This window comes from Equus quagga, chromosome 16 (genome assembly GCF_021613505.1).
Source record: "Equus quagga isolate Etosha38 chromosome 16, UCLA_HA_Equagga_1.0, whole genome shotgun sequence".
NCBI classification, from domain to species: domain Eukaryota; kingdom Metazoa; phylum Chordata; class Mammalia; order Perissodactyla; family Equidae; genus Equus; species Equus quagga.
In genome coordinates, this window is record NC_060282.1 from 70264048 (window position 1) to 70286192 (window position 22145).

The 22145-nt window shown below is 38.9% G+C and overlaps 1 protein-coding gene across 2 annotated transcripts in view; it reads right to left on the reverse strand.

Moving 5' to 3' along the window:
- Positions 1-22145, reverse strand: part of C16H8orf89 (chromosome 16 C8orf89 homolog) — a 45923-nt gene that overhangs the window by 16493 nt on the left and 7285 nt on the right. For both annotated transcript variants that reach the window (XM_046641570.1, XM_046641569.1), the window contains exons 2-5: positions 7155-7324; positions 4292-4445; positions 2103-2198; positions 1265-1320 (exon numbers count right to left, since the gene is read on the reverse strand). In XM_046641570.1, coding sequence (XP_046497526.1) covers positions 1265-1320; positions 2103-2198; positions 4292-4445; positions 7155-7281 — 433 coding nt within the window. In that variant the 5' untranslated portion in view covers positions 7282-7324. The remainder of the gene's footprint in view (positions 1-1264; positions 1321-2102; positions 2199-4291; positions 4446-7154; positions 7325-22145) is intronic.

The window sequence follows — 22145 nt, forward strand, 5'->3', positions numbered from 1 at the left end:
ACAAGTAGGCAACAACATATGATGTTAAAGATGTTATGCTTAAATCGAAGGTTCTCTGCTAGGGGTGATTTTGTTAACCTAAGGACATCTGGCAGTGTCTGGAGACATTGGTGATCACCACAGCTTAGGGGGTGCTGGTGATATCTAGTGAGTAAAGGTCATGGATACTGCCAAACATCCTACAATGCACAGGACACACCCCCACAACAAAGAATTATCTGGCCCAAAATGTTAGTATTGTCACTGTTGAGAAAACCTGGTTTATATAATAATCAACAAAAACAAGAAAATATAATGACAAAATGGAAACTTTGTGACTGTATGGCTCAAGAATCTTTACCATTAACTTTGGATAAAATTACTTCAGGAAATGGCTAAGAATTTATTGGAGAACTTAAACATAATGCTAGATGTAAGCATTATGTCATGTGCCATATATGGTTCCCTTGGTATAATGTCCCCATGAATCTATAACATATGAAAGTAAAGGATGAGGCAGTAAATGTAGATGCTAGGGCTGCTAGGAAATTCTCCATAATCTGGCAGACATCATTAAAAGTGTAATTACCTGGCTCAACAGATTTTTCAGTGTCTATTTTTGAAAAGCAAAATTCTGATCAAACCTCAGAAATGTGGAGATGAGAATGCCTGATTTTAAAGTTTTGAAGGATAAACTCATACTCCAAATAGGTAGAAAGGCACCTTGGTGCTATAAACCCTCCTAATCACCAAGGACTTAGGAATAAATCAACTTAAGAGTAGTTCTGGAACCCAAACTGTTGGCATATCGATAAGTTTCCATAGTTGGATGTTATAGGTACACAGGATTCATGAAAAAATTAATTAGAAAAGAAGGATAGAAAGTAAAGTTCAGGGAAGATGGTAAAGGGTTCAATGCCAAGCTAAGGAGTTCACACTTTAGTCTGTGGGTAATGAGGAGTGATGTGAGTAGAGGCCAAGGTTTTAGGCTTTCGTTATAGTGCTGAAGGATTTCAATGGTTAGAAACTCAAAGCAAGACCAGTTTGCAGGTGACTGTGATGACCCACATGGGATGAGAGCCTATCACAGGGTCCTGAGATAATAAAAGTACATATACACTGAACACAACATCCACCATGTTTATAAAATAAACAAAGCTTAAAATGACGCATTAACAAAACAAAGACCATTAAATCCACGGAAAGAAAGGAAGCTAAAAAAAAAAGATAAGTACTCAACATGCTAACAAGACATGTGGTGGGAGAAAAAGATGAGCCAGCTTACCTTTTGATTTCTCCTGAAGTGGCACCACAGTGCATGCTTCCTTCGTCTTCTTTATCCTGAAATTATAGATTATCATAAAATCACTTTCATATAAATCCTGGGAAACTAATTTTTCAAAACACAATTAAGAGACAAGAAGCATGCTTTCAGTGAAACTCATTTGTTGAAGGACATCACTTGGAAATTAAACAAACATTCAAGAAAGAAAACTCCTCCCGTCATAACTAATCCAATCAGAAACAGATATGAACCAACTCAATACCTCGGTTTTTGCAAATAAATTTTATGAATGGATGAGTGTTATGACTAACTTTTCCCATCTTTATATGCACTTATCTTTATCTTAGTCTCACTAATCATGACTCAGGGAATGCTAAGACGAAGGGAATCAAGATTAGTTTAACAAGGTATCTGGATATACCAGACACCAACTATCAACTTATTTCTGTACTTCTTACCAATGAATCACCACAATCTGAATTTTGTCATAATTAACTTTTGTTCCTGCTGGAATAGACCTAGATAATAAATAGGTTATTAGAGGAAATATGTCATGATTGAATCTGCTGAGGGTGAGATAATCCACCAGAATTCCAAATTTCTTGTAACTGTATTCAACTTTAGAAGTCAGTGGAACTCTTAAGTGCTCTCCACCTCTGGATTCCTATTTTCAGTTATATTACCAAAGTAGGCCTTGAGATTCATAGAAAAATTTTGATTATCACTAAAGGAATATGAAAAAAATTAGACTTTTATCAGAGTCTTAAAATCAAATACTCACATACGGAAAAAAAAGGGGTAAAGGATAGTACACAGACAAACAGAAGTGAGTACTTCCCTGCTTTGCCAAGGCTGTCCTTTCACAGGGCGCTGTGCAATAGGCAGAGGAGAATAAAACACTTGCAGGCAACTCGACGCGTTCTCACCGGAACGGCTAAAACAAAGACACTTGTTTCAAAGACAGGGAATGGAACTAACATTTACGTTTGCCGAGCATTTCGTAAACATTTTGGCACTTAGCCACCACTCTTCCACTTTATATATGAAGAACACTTGTCATAACACGTATATAATATATTCAAATTAGCCTTCACTGATTCAAGTCAATGTAAAATGTTGAAGAATCATTTCACAAACAGCCAAGTGGCAAATGAAAGAAATAAAAAATAAATTGAAATAGGGTGAAAACGGTAGGAAGCAAAATGAAGACTTAAAATTTAGGAGCTGAATGAGCTAATTTCGGGGGTGCTTTCAGGGCTTCCACCATCTTTAATATGATCACATGAATTGAAAGAAAGGTAAGACTGGTCTGTGTTGACACAAGTCCATTGCCAGAGACAGCCCTACATGCTCTTATGGCCACCCTCCTCAAAGGGCTCTGTGACTGCGGATGACAATGGCACAAGCGAGCTGAGTGTGAGGGATACAGGTGTCTTGGTAATGATGGAAGCTCACTGTTCTTAGGTAGGTTTTATGACCCTGTTTCCAATGGTCCCTCTTCCTTCTATATCCTTACCATCCCTCCTCTTTAACTGTTACCATCTCCTCTACCAGCAGCTCACTCTCTCTCTTCCACCATCTCTGATTCTGCCTTATTTCACTGTCATCTCACTTCAGAAAGAGTAATTTTGCTTTCTATATTTTTATAGCTTGGCAATCTGTCCTCAGCTAATACTGAAAATAACAGGAAAGGCTCTATGTGGCTATTGTCCATTGTGCTGTTAGTTACAAAACTGAAAAAGTCAAAGCAACTTAAAAGTCTAGTAATAGCGACTTTTAAATAAACTGTGTTATTAAACATAGTTAAATAAACTATGGATCCATCATTGAAATATTAAGTGGACAGTAAAGACTGTGTAAAGATTATGTAATGATATGAAAAAATGTACATATGTAATTTTAAGTAAAAACGGCAGAATAAAAAATTGTAAGTACACTAAAATCACAGCTAAAATAAAAGTCCATGAAAACGAAGAAGAATAGAAGAGAACACCCAACAGTGAAAATGGATATGTTAGGATGGGTAATTATCAAAGAATTGTTTTTCTTTTTTCCCCCAAATTTTCTGCAAAGTTCTTATTTATTTTCATAATTTGATATCAACTATCCACAACTTTGCATTTTTAGTATGTTTGAGTTCTCTACTTCTATTACCAGCATTTATTTCAAGAGTAATTAACAAGAACAATAATACTAGTGGAAAACTCGAGAAAGACATTCTGAAATTTGTGTGCTATGTATAATTGGATGACTAAAGCTCTTTATGGCAGGAGATAATATAAAAACATAAATTCTCTCCTAAAGAGAGTTGTAACTCAGACTGCTATAAATGCTTCCTTTTTTTTTTTTAGGCTGGGAAAGAGAACAAGTACTAGACAGTCAACAAATACCTGAAGAATAAATAAATAAACCAAAGCAGAAACTCAATAGAATCAGAGACTGTCTTACTAACTGATTTGTAGATCTCTTTAGAAAAAGGGGTTTTCTTTTAGTGGTATATCAATCAGTCTGATTTATAGCAGCAAAGGTATTTATAATAATCTTAAATGCTAGTGTTCAAAGTCAGTGGGCTTGTCTGGCTGACAAACTCATTCCTTATAGACGGTGCGGGGTCTTCATTAGGCTGACATTTCATTCAGAATCTCCTCTCACACTACTTCCATCGAGCTAGAAATGAAACACGGGTTCTATACTCAGAGTAACAAAACCCATTAATATAGCAGAGAGTTCATTTACTTTTATTTCTAAAAATTCCAACATTCTCATGGGTCATCTACACTAGGGTAAGAAAGATTTTTAAAAGGAAGTCCTTAAATCCTTTTCTGGCAATGTCACTTGAAAACTGAGAAAAGTACCTACTTGTGAAACTGAATATAACACTAACTTAGATTAAAAAAGTTAAATGCTTTATGGAAAAAAATCCATAGGCAATACAGAATTAGATTCACTAGTGAGAAAAACTCTACATTCGGCAATATTACTACAAATAAATATTCAATGGAAGAGAATTGGACAGAAACGATCTACCTGACTGGGGGCATCTCAGGATCGGCACACAGCAGTCTTTTATGAACCTCTAGTGGAGTTGAACTTACACTTTTTTGGCAACTTTGCAATCCTGGTAAATATGGCATTTTGACACAATCTTTGGACTCTTCTAGACCAAATGCTGTGGTGTATTCTAATTAAAAATAATATCATAATCATCTGCATTATTTCTTGATTACATATATATAACTTCTTTTACTATGTACTAAAATGCATAATAAAATATACTAAATCTGTCATTAAGTAAAGAAAATTAGGCTACTGTAATTTGTCTAGCATCTTTCCCAAGAGAATACCTTTCAATTCCTAGTGCAGAGACTGTAGGGGAGAGTTGATTAAAGGGCCGATTAAAAACAAACAACCCAATCAAAAAATGGGCAGAGGATATGAGCAGACATTTTTCCAAAGAAGATATACAGACGGCCAACAGGCATAGGAAACGATGTTCAACATCAGTAATCATTAGGGAAATGCAAATCACAACTACAATGAGATATCACCTTACATCAGTCAGAAGGCTATAATTATCAAGGCAAAAAACAACAAGTGTTGGAGAGGACGTGGAGAAAAGGGAAGCCTCATCCACTGCTGGTGGGAATGCAAACAGGTGCAGCCACTATGGAAAACAGTATGGAGATTTCTCAAAAAATTAAAAATAGAAATACCATACACCCCAGCTATCCCACTACTGGGTGTTTATCCAAAGAACTTGAAATCAATGATCCAAAGAGATTTATCCACTCCTATATTCACTGCAGCATTATTCACAATAGCCAAGATGTGGAAGCAACCCAAATACCCTTCTACAGATGAATGGATAAAGAATATGTGGTATAAATATACAATGGATACTACTCGGCCATAAAAAACAACAAAATCGTCCCATTTGCAACAATATGGATAGACCTCAAGGGTATGATGTTAAGCAAAATAAGTTAGACAGAGAAAGATAAATACTGCATGATTTCACTCATATGTGGAAGATAACAAATACATGGATAAAGAGAACAGATTAGTGGTTACCAGAGGGGAAGGGGGTTGGGAAGTGGGTGGAAGGAGTAAAGGGGTACATATGTATGGTGATGGATAAAAATTAGATTACTGGAGATAAGCATGACGAAGTGTATTCAGAAATTGATAAATAATAATGTACACCCAAAATTAAACAATATTATAAACCATTATGGTCTCAATAAAATTACTTTAAAAAATAATTTTTTAAAAAAAGAATTAGAATAAAGTGGGGCCAGCCCTATGGGTGAGTGGTTAAAGTTCCATGCGCTCCATTTCAGCAGCCCTGGGTTTATGGTCCAGATCCTGGGTGCAGACATATTCCACTTATCAGCCATGGTGTGCAGGCATCCCACATAAAATAGAGAAAGACTGGCACAGATGTTAGCTCAGGGCTAATCTTCCGCAAGCAAAAAAAGAGGAAGATTGGCAACTGATGTTAGCTCAGGGCAAATCTTCCTCACCAAAAAAAAAGGGAATTAGAATAAGGAAAAAGGACAGTGCCACAGATCTCCCACAGTTGTCATTGTCCTCTGCCTTTATTATTTTATATAATTAGAATTTTCAGAATATTAAATACATTCACACTGACATAGAATTTAAAAGCACTTTCAAGAGCTCTGCATTATCTGCTACTTTAAATCTTTCTACCTTCCTGTTTTATGTAAATAATCAAGAGGTATAAATACATGATCATCTGAGCTGGCAATGAGAGATAAAAGAATTCTATTTCAGGCATTGATTTTCATTTTCTCTTTGCAAAATTCCACACCAAATCTATAAACAGCAATACTGAAGCATCAAGATTGCTTCTTCTATTGACCTCACACATCATTGGACAAAGAGATTCTCAAATTATTTTAAAAACTTCAAAACGAAGACAGCAAATGGAAAAAGCAAATTAAGAGATTAAAGAGTTGGGTAATCTTTAAACTAAACGTAGAGAATTGTTTTTTAAGCTTTCTCTACTAAGCAAGTCTAGCACAGCAATAAAAATAGTATTTAATGGGACTGGAGTTATATTAAATGTTCAAAATTCTATTTTGTAACCTTCAATTTCTCCTCTTTTGGAAAAAAATAGTTTCTCTTGATCAAAAAAACATATAGATTCTCTTTTCAACAATTAGATTTGGGGGTGGGAGGGCAGATAAACTGGTGTCCTCTGAGTACCTTTATGGGGAATCTAGTGAAAAAGTTGAAGAAAACATAGCAGCACATTCAAAACCGGGAGTAACAATATGGTTGGGGAGTTTGAATTTTGCTATTTTCAAGAATTATATCTCCATTAATAAAGCTGAAGGCAGAATTCAGGATCAACAAGAAATAAATTCTAATTTGAACTTAGGGGGAAAAAGCTATTAATGCATTCCCATACACGTCAAAAGTTCTCAAATTAGTCTCTGTTGACCAACTATAGGATAGAAGATACTTTCCACATAACTCACTCAAAAAATAAAGTTTTGATTAGAATTATTAATACAATAAAGGTGCTGTTAAAGATTTGGGTTTCTTAATACATAAAAACCAACTTCAGGTATTTAAAAACAGACACAACTTATGAAAAGCAGTAGGATCCAACAGCGATAGCACTCAACTGATATCAAGAGAAATAGTTCTTTAAAATTTGTTTCTGTCATGACTTACAGAATTACATTAAGTAAATTAATTTTAATTTGCTTCTATTTTTCTTTTCCACAAGCTTAAGACATTATTTTGACATAAATGTTACAGAAATTATAAAATGTCTCTTGATTGCTTAATAAAATACATGTACACTCAAGGCACTATAGCTATATTTTCTTAAGTAAAATAAGAGTAAAAATGAAGTTACCTTTCCTCATCTTTTGTGTTTCTAAAACTGCTTTCCTCCAACTACTCTCAAAAAGAAAACAACCGTCAAGAGAATTTCTGGTGACGTTAGAAGTCTCAAATTTGATTTCAGGAGATAGCACTGGCATTTTTTCTTCTTCTTTCAACAATGTTGACGCAAGTGAGATGCTGCTGCAGATTCAGGACACAAAATACACACACGCAAAAAAGGAATTTCAGAGATAAATATTTTTTCTAATTTGTTCTCCATCATACAGATTAAATGACTTAAATGAAAAGTTTACCTGTAACATGTAAATACATATTGTTGGGATTTTAAAGCAAGAAGCCTTTAAAAATATAGCTTAAAATACAGGAAGAATTTTTTCTTTTGAATATTTTAATATTTTAATGAATTCTTTCAAATTCTAGGTTACAGATATTTGGCAATATAAAAAAATTTAAAGTCCAAGAGCAAGTTATTATGTACAAGACAACAGGATGCTTAGGATTCTCTCAAATATATTACACCATGGCCAAGTGGGATTTATCTCTGGGATGCAAGGATGGTGAAACACACAAAAATTACGGTAGTCCTTCCTTATCTGCGGTTTCAGTCAACTGTGGTCCAACATCGTTTAAGTGGAAAATCCCAGAACTAAACAATTCCTAAGTTTTAAATTGAACGCAGTTCTGAGTAGCGTGATGATATCTCACACCGTCCTGCTCCATCCCACCCAGGGCGTGAATCACCTCTTTGTCCAGTGCACCCACACTGCATATGCTACCCTACCGTTGGTCACTTAGTAGCCCTCTAGGTTATCAGATCAACTGTCATGGGATCGCAGTGCTTGTGTTCAAGTAACCCTTATTATACGTAATAATGGCCCGTAGCACAAGAGTGATGCTGGCAATTTGGATACGCCAAAGAGAAGCCCCATAAAGTGCTTCCTCTAAGTGAAAAGCTGAAAGTTCTCAACTTAATAAGCAAAGAAAAAATCGTATGCTGAAGTTGCTGAGATCCACAGTAACTTTTATTACAGTATATTGCTATAATTGTTCTATTTTATTATTAGTCATTGTTGTTAATCTCTTACTGTGCCTAATTTATAAATTAAACTTTATCATAGATATGTAGGTATTGGAAAAAATATAATATATCTAGAGTTTGGTACCATCCATGGTTTCAGGCATCTGCTGGGGGCCTTGGAACATATATCCCCTTTGGATAGGGGGACTACTGTAATTAATGTGATATTCCACATTAACAGAATGAAGGATTAAAAAATCACATGATCATCTCAATAGATGCAGAAAAAAGCATTTGATAAAATTCAACACCCTTTCATGATAAAAACTTTCAACAAACTAGGAATAGAGAGAAATTAGCTCAACATAATAAAGGCTACTTATGAAAAGCCCACAGCTAACATCATATTCAATGGTGCAAAACTGAAATCTTTTCCTTTAAGATCGGGAACAAAATCTAAGAACAAGATACAAAAATCAGCAAACATGGGGCTGGCCCCATGGCCGAGTGGTTAAGTTCGCATGCTCTGCTTCGGCGGCCCAGGGTTTTGCCATTTTGGATCCTGGGCGTGGACAAGGCACTGCTCATCAGGCCAGAAATAAATCCACACATATACGGTCAACTGATCTTTGACAAGGGTGTCAAAAACACATAATAGGGAAAGGACAGTCTCTTCAACAAATGGTGCTGGGAAAACTGGATATCCACAAGCAAAAGAACGAAACTGAATGCTTGTCTTTCACCATACACAAAAATCAACTCAAAGTGGGTTAAAGACTTAAACCTGAGACCTGAAACTATACAACTCCTAGAAGAAAACATACAGGAAATGCTTCATGACATTGGTCTTGGCAACGATTTTGATATGACACAAAAAACACAGGAAACAAAAGCAAAAATAGACAAATGGGACTACATCAAAAAGCCTCTGCACAGTAAAGGAAGCAATCAACAGAGTGAAAAAGAAAATGACAGAACAAATCATATATCTGATAAGGGGTTAACATCCAAAATATATAAGGAACTCCTACAACTCCGTAGCCAAAAAAAACACAACAAACTAACAGCCCTATTTAAAAATGGGTTAAGGACTTGAATGGACATTTCTCCAAAGAAGACATACGAATGGCCAACAGTTATATGAAAAGATGCTCAATGTCACTAACCATCAGGGAAATGTAAATCAAAACCACAATGAGATATCACCTCACACCTGTTAGGATGGCTATTACAAATTTTGTGTGTGTGTGTGTGTGTGTGTGTGTGTGAGGAAGATTGGCCCTGAGCTAACATCTGTTACCAATCTTCCTCTTTTTGCTTGAGGAGGATTGTTGCCAAGCTAACATCTTCCTCTATTTTGTATGTAGGACACCGCCACAGCATGGCTTGATGAGTGGAGTGTAGGTCCATGGCCAGGATCTGAACCTGTGAACCTCGGGCCGCTGAAGCAGAGCACACAAACTTAACGACTACACCACTGAGCCGGCCCCATAATTTTTTTTTAAAAGACAAGTGTAGCTTAGGACATAGAGAAGTTGGAACCTTTGTACACCACTTGTGGAAATGCAAAATGGTGCAGCCACTATGGAAAACAAGGAGGTTCCTTAAAAAATTAAAAATAGAACTACCATATGATCCAGCAATCCCATCTCTGAGTATTTATCTAAAAGAACTGAAGTCAGGATCTTGAAGAGTTACTAGCCCTCCTATGTTCATTGCAACACTATTCACAATGGCCAAGATGTGGAAACAACCTAAATGTCCACCAACAGATGAATGGATAAAGAAAATGTGGTATAGATATACAATGAGATATCATTCAGCCATAAAAAACGAGGGACAACCTGAAATATGCAACAACATGGATGAATCTTGAGGACATTCTGCTAAGTGAAATAAGCCAGTCACAGAAGGACAAATACTGCATGATTCCACGTATATGATGAATCTAAAATAGTCAAACTCATAGAAGCATAGGATGGTGGTTGCTAGGGGCTGTGGGGAGGAGGAAATGGGGAGTTGCTTATCAGGGGTATAAAGTTTCAGCTATGCAAGATGAATAAGCTCTAGAGATCTGCTGTACAACATTGTGCCTACAGGCAACGAGGGATCTATGATAACAAGTGTATAACTGTATTGTGCACTTAAAAAATCTGTTAAGAGGGTAAATCTCATGTCAAGTGTTCTTATCACAATAAAATAAAAATTTTTAAATTATTACTATTAGGAAATGCATTTGTGCCTGGAAAAAAGATAATTTCTATACCCCATGGAAAATAAACACATCCTCAAGAGAGCCATTAGTTTTCTTCAAAACATGGACACAGAAGAATAACTCATCATGTATCTGGCTTATTCACTCTATATTCAATTCAATCACATGTAGTAAGCGTCATTACTGAACTCTGAAGAGAGTACAGCCATGAGCGAGATTCTGCCCCTACTCTCAGGAGCATGACGACCACCGCTACAGTTACTATGAATTGAATGCTTATTAGTCCATGCTCCTTGCTGGACGTTTTATATTCATTTCCTCCAATCTTCACAACAAAAGGATTAGAGGTATCCAGATTCAGTTGTTCTCATTCATTCATACAAACTAATATTTACTGAGGGTTGATTCTACGCCAAGAACTGCATGAGACACTGGGGAAACATGATAAACCAACAGGCCCTGCCCTTGAGGAGCTTAGAGTCCAGTAAAGGAAACCCGGACAAGGAAACGGATCAGACAGTGCAGTAAGCGCTGTAAAGGGAAAGCCATGCGTACAAGGTGTGAGGAGCCCCACAGGAGGGAGGCCCCACCTGGTCTTGGGAGCCAAGGAAGCCATTTGGGAGGAAGCTAACGAAGTGCAGGTGAAGAGCATTCGGAGGTGAGCAGGGACAGCAGAGACAAGGGCAGAGTCGCCACCTCAGCACCATGCCCAGCGTCCACCGGGGGGTCTCCAGAAGGACCCGCAAGTCCTCGGCCCTGAGCCCCCTTCCTCCCCTGCAGAGGGCTCAGAGGCCCGGCTGCTTCCCAGTATTCCTGATGGTACCGCCACCCTCTCTGCTCTGGGGGTTGACCCTCCTTCCAAGCAACAGAGAGAAGAGCGGCACATTCCTGCTGTGATGCTTTCGAACTCTTCATTTCACAGGGTTTATTGCTGAAGAGTTGAGAAAACAAGACAACCAGAAGGGTAACAGCAATAATGAACTGACAACAAATCTAAACTAAAATATGGATTAAACTGCAATTTCCAAAGTCTTCAAAGACTCTTAGAATCACAACCCAGACTCCATTTCTCTTCTATTTGTGAAGGTGAAGATGACCAGACACCTTCCTCTCAGCTGCAAGGCAGACCCTGCCCTCCTTCGAAGCCTGTCTTCCAGGACAGAAGCAGCAACCCTGGACTAACAATAATGCCCCTCGGAGCATTTTATCAAACCAGGGCAAGGGAAAACTTCCTTAAAATGGAATTTTGGGGGAAAAGTTCACACAATGAGTACAGGAGGGTTCATTATCCTATTACTGCTACACTTTTGTGTATGTTTGAAATTTTCCATAATAAAAACTTAGAGGGGGGAAAAAAGCCCACAGCTGCAAGAATGTACGACTTAAGGAATGTGCTGAAATAATAAAAAACCAAATGTTTTTGATCTGATGTTTCCTGAAAACACGGTCACTACCTAATTCTAGTGGAAAGAGAAAAATTAAGGATACTTTATAGGACTGGAAAAAGGACTGTTAAAAAAAACCACATGTAGAAAGAGATGATAAAAAGAACAAAGTACATAGGTTCTAGGGCAGGTCATAAAGAGCTCACTCAAAACAAAGGCTTTCTCAAATTAATGGGAAAGAGACTCGGGACTGAGATAAACTAAGTGTTTAAAACTAATGGCTGAAAATAATGACTATATTTTCAAGGCATCCCCAAATATGAGTGTAAACAGGGTATTAAAAATATTGCAAATATTTTCAAATTAAGATTATCTTTTATCACCTAGCGTAGAACTAGAAGGAAATGTTAATTAAATGTTTGTTCATTGTTGTGTCAATGCTGATGACTGGATTCCAACTCCTGGCGCCCTGTGGACAGCAGAACTAACCTGCCTGGTCTTTTCGCCATCCTCTCCCCTGCTGGCGCTGTATCAGACAATGCTCTGCTGCTATGCACGGGGTTTCCATGGCCAATTTTTTTGGAAGTGGGTGGCCAGGTCTTTCTTCCTAGTCTGTCTAGTCTGGAAGCTCCACTGAAACCTGTCCACCATGGGTGACCCTGCTGGTGTTTGAAATACTGGTGGCATAGCTTTTGGCATCACAGCAATACACAGCTCCCACAGTATGACAACGGACAGACGGTGGTGTGGTTCCCTGACAGGAAACAAACTTGGGCCACAGTGGTGAGAGCGCCAAATCCTAACCACTAGACCACCAGCGCTGGCAAATGTTTGTCCACTATTAATTATTTATCCATCCATTTATTCATTTAACAGAAATGTACTGAATGCCAAACATATGTCAGGCACTGAGGATGGAACAGTGAACCAAACCAGATGGGGTCCTGGTTCTGAAGCTTAGCTGGGGGAGTCAGTCATTGACTAAGCAAATAAATGAAGAAGGTTTATTTCAGATAAAAGACAATGAAAGTCAAGTCAAGTCTCATTACTTCTGAAAGTCATGTTCTAAAATAACTGAGTTATCAAATGTTAAACTATTGCTTCTAGGGGAAACAAGAGATTAGATTCCTTCGAGCCTCTAGTCACATTTCCATCAACTGTTTTAGGTGTGTTTCTGTTTAAAAACACCTTATTTATGTAGTTGACTCACTAGCATTGAGCTCAGCCAGCAGCAGGATAACTAATGCCTGAAGGAAGTTCGTCTAACACACACATTTTCTCCATAACACTCAGCACAGTCTTCTTGCACATAGGAACAGGACAGTACTTCAGCCCTACACTTGTGGGCTATTTTAAACAGCAAAATCACCAACAAAAAGCACAAAGAAGAGGGGCCAGCCCCGTGGTGTAGCAGTTAAGTTCAGCACACTCTGCTTCAGTGACCTGGGTTTGTGGGTTTGGATCTTGGGTGAGGACCTACACCACTCGTTAGCCATGCTGTGGTGGCAACCCACATAGAAAATAGAGGAGAGTGGCACAGATGTTAGCTCAGAGCTAATCTTCCTCAAGCAAATGAAAAACAAAAAGAGGAAGATTGGCAACATATGTTAGTTAAGGGCCAATCATCCTCAGCAAAAAAAAAAAAAAAAAAGGCACAAACATGTGAAAGTGTGACACTAAATAGACAGGGAAAAGAACACTTGCTTACAGTATGAGGGCCAAAACAAGAATGCAGAATATCACCTAGTTTGCCCTCAGCTGGGAACTATGTGTCAGGAGACTGAAACTTTTCACCGCTCTGCACATGTCTGCAAGGGACCACGAATGCACCACAAGTACTGATTTCAGACTCACAAATAAATCTTTTCTTTTTTAATATCTTAAAGTTTGATAACTTTTTAATTCTTTTTTTTTTTTAAAGATTTTATTTTTCCTTTTTCTCCCTAAACCCCGCCAGTACATAGTTGTATATTTTAGTTGTGGGTCCTTCTAGTTGTCAGACTCACAAACAGATCTTAATGAGTAGGTGAATTAGCAGATATAGAATCTATGAATAATGAGGACTGACTGTAATTCATCAGGGCAACACGCCAAGGGGCAGAAAGGATTTCAGCTTGGGTGGCTGAAGAAGGCCTCACAGAGGAGGTGATCTTGAGCTGAGATCTGAACGGGCCAGATTAGCCAGAGATATGTAGGGACGATGTGAGGAGGGAGAGCTTTCTTCGCAAAGGGAATCGTGAGTACAAAGGCCCCAAAGCCAGAAAGTGGTCGGCATGTTCTAAGGCAGAAAAAGATGCATGTGTCAGTACCCGTGCTGTCCAGCAGAGCAGCCACTGGCCACATGTGGCCACTGAGCACATGAAAGGTGGCTAGACAGAATCGAGATGTGCTCTGAGCACAAAATACACACTCAATTTCAAAGACTTCGTGTGGTAAAAAAGATTGTGAAATGTCCCATTAATAACTTTTATATTGATTTGATGTTGAAATGATAACATTTCAGATATGTTGAATTAAACAAACATTATTTAAATTAATTTCACCTGTCTATTTTTACCTTTTTAATGTGGCTTCTAGAAAATTTAAAATTACATATGTGGCTTGCAACAGGGAGGGGGTGCAAGATAAGATTAGAAAGATAGCAGGTGTCAGGGGCCGGCCCCAGAGTGGTTAAGTTCGCACTTTCCGCTTCGGCGGCCCCGGGTTTCACCGGTTCGGATCCTGGGCATGGATGTGGCACCCCTCATCAGGCCATGCTGAGGTGGTATCCCACATGCGACAACTAGAAGGACCCACATCTAAAATATACAACTATGTACTGGGAGGATTTGGGGAGAAAAAGCAGAAAGAAAAAAAAGATAGCAGGTATCAGCTATTTTATGGCTTTATAAACCACGATAAAGAGTCTGGATTCGGGGCTAGGTGCACTGAAAATCCATCAGAAGGTTTTGAGCAGGAAAGAAACTTATTGGAGTTGAGTTGAAGGTAAATCTCATGTAAAAAGGTGCATACACTGTGGAAGCACAAAGGGAGTGGTTAATTCTCAGGAAAGGCTTCAAGGAGATGAGTCTTAAGCTATGTCCAGGTCAGGGGGGTGGCTCAGGCCACTCTGCAGAGTGCTTTCTGGGCAATGACATGGAGGCATCAGACAGACTGCTCTGTGAAGGGAGGCAAGCATTTAAGGCTGGCTAGAGTAAAGAACTCTTCCATGACCGTCTTCAAAGAATCCTAAGCCGTATCTTCAGGCCTCTCTTCTGAGCAACAGGCATATACAATTAACTGAATAGTAGACATCTTTACCTGCATATCTCATGTTTCCCCATCTGTCTCCTTCAGTATTCCCTAACACAGTACCTGATATCGCCATCCTCCAGTTGCACAAGGTAGAAACCTGGTGACCAACAATGACTACCTCTCTTTCCTCCTAAATCTAGTCGTTCAACCAGACCTGTTGGTCTTACTGCCTGAGCATCTCTCAATCTGTCCACTTCTCTGCATCTCTGCCCGAGTCCAAGCCATCGCTGTCTCCTGCCTGGACTGCAGCATTAGGTTTTAACCACTCTCCTTATAGCCTCTCAAAGTCCCCAGGCTACAGCTTGAATTTCAAAATCCTAACAAAGCTCCCTGAACATTTTTTTTAGTGCTTCTTACCTCTTCTCATATCTCCAGTCACCTGGAGAGAAGAAAGATTCCCAGATATGCACTCCGGGACCTCAGATGTTCTTACTTAGGTGATAATTTAGACACCGTCCACTATGCTAAAAAATTTACGCGTAACATTTTAATCTGATGTCATTCTCAGCCGTCACCTCAGGCAGTTTACAGAGGTGAATTTATGGAACATATATATTATATATGGTTCTAGTGAATACTGATAATATCTAATTGTAAGATGTTCACACACGACAAAACATACTCACATAGGAAATGTCTCCAGCACCCCTGACCCAGTGCAGGGGAAGTTGCCGGAGTGCTCCCTGCTATCTACCTCACCCCTTCTAATGAATCCATTCTTCACACTGTAGTCCTAGTCATCTTTCAACAAAGCCGATCTCATCACATCCCTCAGCTGCTCAAACCCCTCAAGTACTTTCCATTGCTCTTGGGTTAAAGACCCAAATCCTCAACATGGAAACAAGACACGGACCGCTTTGGTTTCTGCCCCCTCTCCACCTCTCACTCTCGTCTCCCCGTTGCTTCACGCCGGCCACCTCAGCCTTAATTTCAGCCGGGAGTTGGAGGCACGGCAAGCTCTTTTCTATCTCAGGGTCCTTGGACACATGGAACACCTTCTTTTATCCTTTGCCTAATTAACTCCTCTCATCCTTCAGATGTCAACTCAAATGACATTTCTGCAGGGAATCCTTTCCTAATCCCCAAGAACGAGTCAGGGCTTTCTGTTATATGATAACAGCATCCTGTGATTTCTTCATAGCATTTATCATGGTTTATAATCATGTCTTATATGTGATTATTTAATATCTGTCTCTGACATTGGTCTCCGGATAAAACTCAAAACTCTATTTTGCAACTCTTTAGTTCTGCATACAGAACCTCCAGGAACACTCCCCAACCTACCTTGTCACTAGACAGTTCTCCGTCCCCCATACTCTAATTCAGGGGTCAGCAAACTACAGTCCTCGGGTCACATGCAGCCCGACACCTGTTTAGTGAATAAATTTGCAGTGGAACACAGAAACAAATGCCCATTTGTTTACATATTTCCCACAGCTTCCTTTGGCCTACGAGAGCAGAGCCAAGTAGCTGCAACAGAGATGCTATGGATCCCAAAGCCTAAAATGTTTACTGTATTTTATAAAGTTTGCCAGCCCCTGCTCTAATGCATTCAGCATGCATCTATTGAGTACTTACTAGGTGTTATGCTAGGTGCAATTTCTTAAATTTAAAATATATATGTGATAGGAATTCTATTTTCTTTCCCAATGCATCATATATTGAGGCTCACGCACCCCAGCTGTAAATAACTGGAGCTGTGGAAGGATTAGATGTAAGATTTTAAAATACTGCTTTAACTTTAGCAATACTGAAAGACAGGTGGGAACATGGAGGCCACTGAGGAAACTCTTGTAGTTGTTTGAGTGAATGGTAACGAGGGCCCAAACCAAGGCAAAAGCAGATGAGAGACAAGCTGGGGAGAGGTTAATGAGGTAGCACCTAGAGGCCTGGGAACTGCAGCTGGCTGGTGCGATTGGCAGTGTAAGAAAGAGGGGATGCAGAACCAGTTTGAGTGAGGAGAGAAATTCAGCTGTGGATAAAATGAGTTCAAAGTGCCTGTGTGACATTCACGGGGGGATGTCCAGAGGTGGCCGTGGGTTTAGCCAAGAGATAAAGACTTGGCAGTCAGGAGCATGGAGAAGGCTGTCCAGGGTGGGTGGGGTGCATAAGTGAAAAACCGGGAAGAATAACAAGCCCAAAGGCACCAATATTTGAGGAACAGGCAGAGAACAGGTTGACCACAAAGAAGACTGAAAAGGAACGGTGAGAGATAGAAGAACCAAGAGAGCGGTTCCAATAAAAACCAAAGTTTAAAGAAAAAGGAAGTGGTGAATAATTTCCTTAGAGAGCAGCGTAATGTCAAAAGAGCTGTATTTAAACGTGAGAGGCTCTTGAGCATGAGAATAGTCTTTTGAGGATGAAGACAATTAAAAGGGAGAGACTGAAAACACAAAAGAGGAAAACAATGGATTAAGCATTTTCCTGGGGGAGATGGGAGAATGAGAATCAAGAACATCTGCTTTTGAAAATCAAAGATAAAAAAGTTTCTATTAAACAACAGCAGACAGAATAAGGAAACAGCACAAAAAACACAGTAACTATATATGAGTTTGCTAACGCTACCATAACAAAGTGCCACACCTTGGGCGGGCTGAACAACAGAAATTTATTGTCTCACGGGTCTGGAGGCTGGCAGTTCACGATCAAGGTGTCAGCAGGGTGGGTTCCTTCTCAGGGCTGTGAGTGAAGGGTCTGTTCCAGGCCTTTCTCCCTGGCTTGCAGATGACTGACTTCTCCCTATATCTTCACATTGTCTTCCCTCTGTGCATATTTCTGTGTCCAAAATTCCCCTACTTATCAGAACACTGGACATATCAGATTAGGGCCCACAGTAATGACTTCATCTAACTTGATGACCTCTGTAAAGATTCTATCCCCAAAGAAGGTCACATTCCAAGGCTGGGGTTAGCACTTCAACGTACGAATCTGAGCGGGACACAATTCAACACATAACAATATATCGTACATAGCCAACATAAAATACGTGTTGGAGACAATGAAAAGAAAACAATACCACTTAAACAAGCTGACATGAAAATTCCAAACCAATCTCTAATATACAAAAAAGGATAATATAGCTAAAATTGAAGCCTTCACAATTCCATATTATAATAATAACTACTTATATTCAGAGTAATATTTGAGGGAAAGATCCTGAAAACTCTTCTGTATCAAAGACAACATTAAGTTCAGTAAGATTTTAGTATCAAGTGCATTTACCATATACTAATCCTTTAAAAATTGGAAATCCATGGTAGCTCCTAGTATTATTTTGGTTTCAAATGACAGAAAACCCAAAATAAGTAGGTTAAACAGTAAGATTTTCCCTCGAATAAAAGCCTGGACACACACCCCAGGGCTGGTGCCAAGGAATCAGCACCCAGGCTGCTTCTACTTTGTTGCTCCACCACCCTGAACATACAGTGTCCACTTCAGAGTTCAAGATGACCGAGTAAATGAACATTTACATTGGTGCTGATGGCAACAAGGATTTTCAGTATGAAAGGAAAAGATACAGAATTCACATCAATAAGATTAATTAAAAACCCCAAAGTCCTAAATATGAATGAGAACTATAAGACTTTTATCTAAAAAAAAAAATTTCCTAGCTCTATCCACTGAACCTAATAACTAGATTGTGGTCCTATTCCTGACTTAAAAACAAAAACCAGAAACAACTAGGACCCCTTGAAGAAATAGTTGATTCCAGGTCTGCGGCAGGAAATACACAAGATGAGCTTAGAACATCTTGTCATCCCAGAAGTCTAGGAATCTTTAAAAGATGACCACAATCATGGTAGTCACCAACTTGAAGAGGCTCCAAGTAACCAAAGATGACAGTATAAACATTAATGAGAATATTAACTGCAATCAATTGAAATACATTAAATATGTATAATACATAAATGCACAATGATACTCTAAAAACAAAAAAAAAACCCACCTCATGATCATCTTTGGAGGGTATTAAAGAATCAACTAGATTTGAAACCCAGTATACATAAGGAAAGAATCAAGCATTTACCTAAATGAATGAAGATAGGGAAGTTTCTCTTCATAGACTATCCCAGCTAATAAATGAAAGAATGGTAGTATTAAAATATCACAATTTTGCAAACCTTAACTAATGGATCTTGGCAATTGTGATGGTCAATTTTTTTTTATTGAGTTAATGATGGGTTACAATCTTGTGTGATTTCAGTTGTACATTAATGTTTGTCATTCGTGTTGTAGGTGCACCACTTCACCCTTTGTGCCCACCACCCACCCCACCTTTCCCCTGGTAGCCACTAATCTGTTCTCTTTGTCCACATTTTTAAATCCCTCATATGAGTGGAGTCATACAGAGATTATCCTTCTCTAACTGGCTTATTTCACTTAACATAATTCCCTCAAGGTCCATGTGATGGTCAATTTTATGTGTCAACTTGGTAAGGCTCTGGTAGCCAGTTATTTAATCAAAGACTAATCTGAGTGTTGCTGTGAAGGTATTTTGTAGTTATGGTGGACATCTACAGTCAGTTGACTATAAGTAAAGGAGATTACTCTCAAAAATCTAGGTGGACCTTGTCTAACCAGTTGAAAGGCCTGAAAACAAAACTGAGTTTTCCCTGAGGAAGGAAATTCAACCTCAAGACTGCAGCATCAGCTCCTGCCTGAGACGTTCCAGCCTGCCAGACAGCCCCCACAATCACATAAGCTAACTCCTTGAAGTAAATTTCTTTACACACACACACATACACATACACTCACACACTGGTTCTGTTTCTCTGGAGAACCCTGATGGATACAGCAATGATCATCGATGGTGCCTCAGATCGTAAAAGGAGACTCGACACATGTACACCTGATGGAGTGATACCTAATAAGTATTCTTGTCAAACAAACCAACAAACCTGACTCTGATCAAGCCGTTAGATCTAACTACCGAATTAAAAGAAATACAGGGGACAAAGGAACAGATTAAATGATATCACAGGGATAAAACCAGCAAAAGCAGATTGTGGAGTTTTGACCTGGGACAAAGAATCTGGTTCTTTCAACCAATAAATTGTTAAAAATAAATTGAGAAGTGGGAGGGATAATCCATAGATTAAAAGAGATTTAAGAGACATAACGAACAGTTGTAACGTATGGACTTCATTAGATAAATTGTAAAAACAAGATACTTTATGAGGCAATCAGGGAAATTTGAGCACTGACTGGATATTAAGGTGGGTTAATATTTAAGATTTAACATGAATTTAAGATGTAATAGTGGGTTTTGTTTTTAAAATAGTGGTTTGAGTTTTCAAAAGAATTATCTCTAGAGATATATACTGAAATATTTATGGATAACATGATATAATGTCTGGATTTGCTTCAATACATTGGGAGCAAGAGGGGGAGGGTGGTGGTGAGAGGACAGACGAAACAGGATCAGCCGTGAATTGTTAATTGTTGCAGCTGAGGGACTGGAACATTGGATTTTATTATAGGACTCTTTCTACTTTTGGTTATGCTGGGTATTTTCCACAATTAAAACAAATACAGAACTGAGCTCCAGCTTACAAGAAGAAGGAAGGGGATAGAGAGAGGCATCCTCTCTCGCTTGAAAGTCACTTCCCAGAAGTCATGCACATAACTCTGCTTACAACCCATTGGTCACAACTTAGCCAGGTGGCCACGACAAAAAAGAGAGAAATGTAGTCTATGGTGGGTATCATGTACCCAGCTGAAAATCCAGTCCCTTTACTAGGAAAGAAGAGGAGCGGGCACTGTGAGGAAACTTCAGCAGTCCCTGCCATGGTGGCTAAGGCAGAATATCTATTTACAATTGGAACATTTCATTCCCTCCCTCCATGTCTGATAACACAATACACGATATATATAATATCGGTCCATCAGAATTTGAGCATAAGGGATCATGGGTATGACAGAGTTTTGGTTATTATGCCACAATTCTCCCTAAAACACTGACGATAAGTTGTTGCTCTCCTAAATTAAGGCAAGATGAAAACTCCTCAGTTAACTATAGGTCAACTACCACTATGGTAAACCACACAGTAACAATAGTCTGCGACAAGAGAGAATTTCCCCGAGCCCAATACAAGAGAGACATTTCAACAATCAGTATAGTGTGATCTGCACTGACAGCAAGGAGTGGCAGAGGCACAATGTGCCCTTCCAAGAATGTGGGCCCCACGCTCTTCCAGGCACCCTCTGATGACAGAGGATAAATTCTCCATCCATCCAACCTTTCAGAGCACTTAACATATGTAAGTAGAGTTAAATAATCATCTAAGTGTTCCTCTAGACTGTATGCTCAGTACTTTGTCTGCCTCCTTCAATGAGGCACAGCAACAACCCGGCTCATTAAGGGGATCACTTGATGTAGTCACTTCATACAGCACCCCGAACCGAGGAAGCAGCAAAAAGTTTTAGATTTTACCATATTGTTCTTTTATAAGATTAGCACTACTCAGCACTTTAAGCATATTGCTTTAAAAGCAGACTTCTTAAAACAAAAATTTTTAAATGTAATAAAAAGAGGCTTCAAAACAGAGCTCTGGTTAGATCTATGTATATTGTTGGAAGAATTAAGAAGGTAAGAGGCACCTGTTAAGAGATGGTAAACACTGAAGCCAACACGAGGATGTCAACGGAAAGTCGTTTGGGTTAATATAAGAACCTTCATTAAGAACCTATAGTATCAAAAAATCTTTAATTTCTGATAAAGGATGGAGGTGATGGGGAATGCAATTGTTCAGTGAAATGAAAAAACAACTGTTTAGGGGCCGGTCGCGTGGCCGAGTGGTTGGGTTCCTGCACTCCGCTTCAGCGGCCCAGGGGTTTGCCGGTTCGGGTCCTGGGTGAGGACATGGCACCATTCATCAAGCCATGCTGAGGCAGCATCCCACATAGCACAACCAGAAGGACCACAACCAGAATGTACAACTATGTACTGGGGGGCTTTGGGGAGAAGAAGAAGAAGAAAAAAAAAAAGATTGGCAACAGATGTTAGTGCAGGTGCTAGTCTTAAAAAAAAAAAGAAAAACAACTGTTTAAAAATTTTTTGTTTTTATAAACAACCTTAGTCATTGAAGT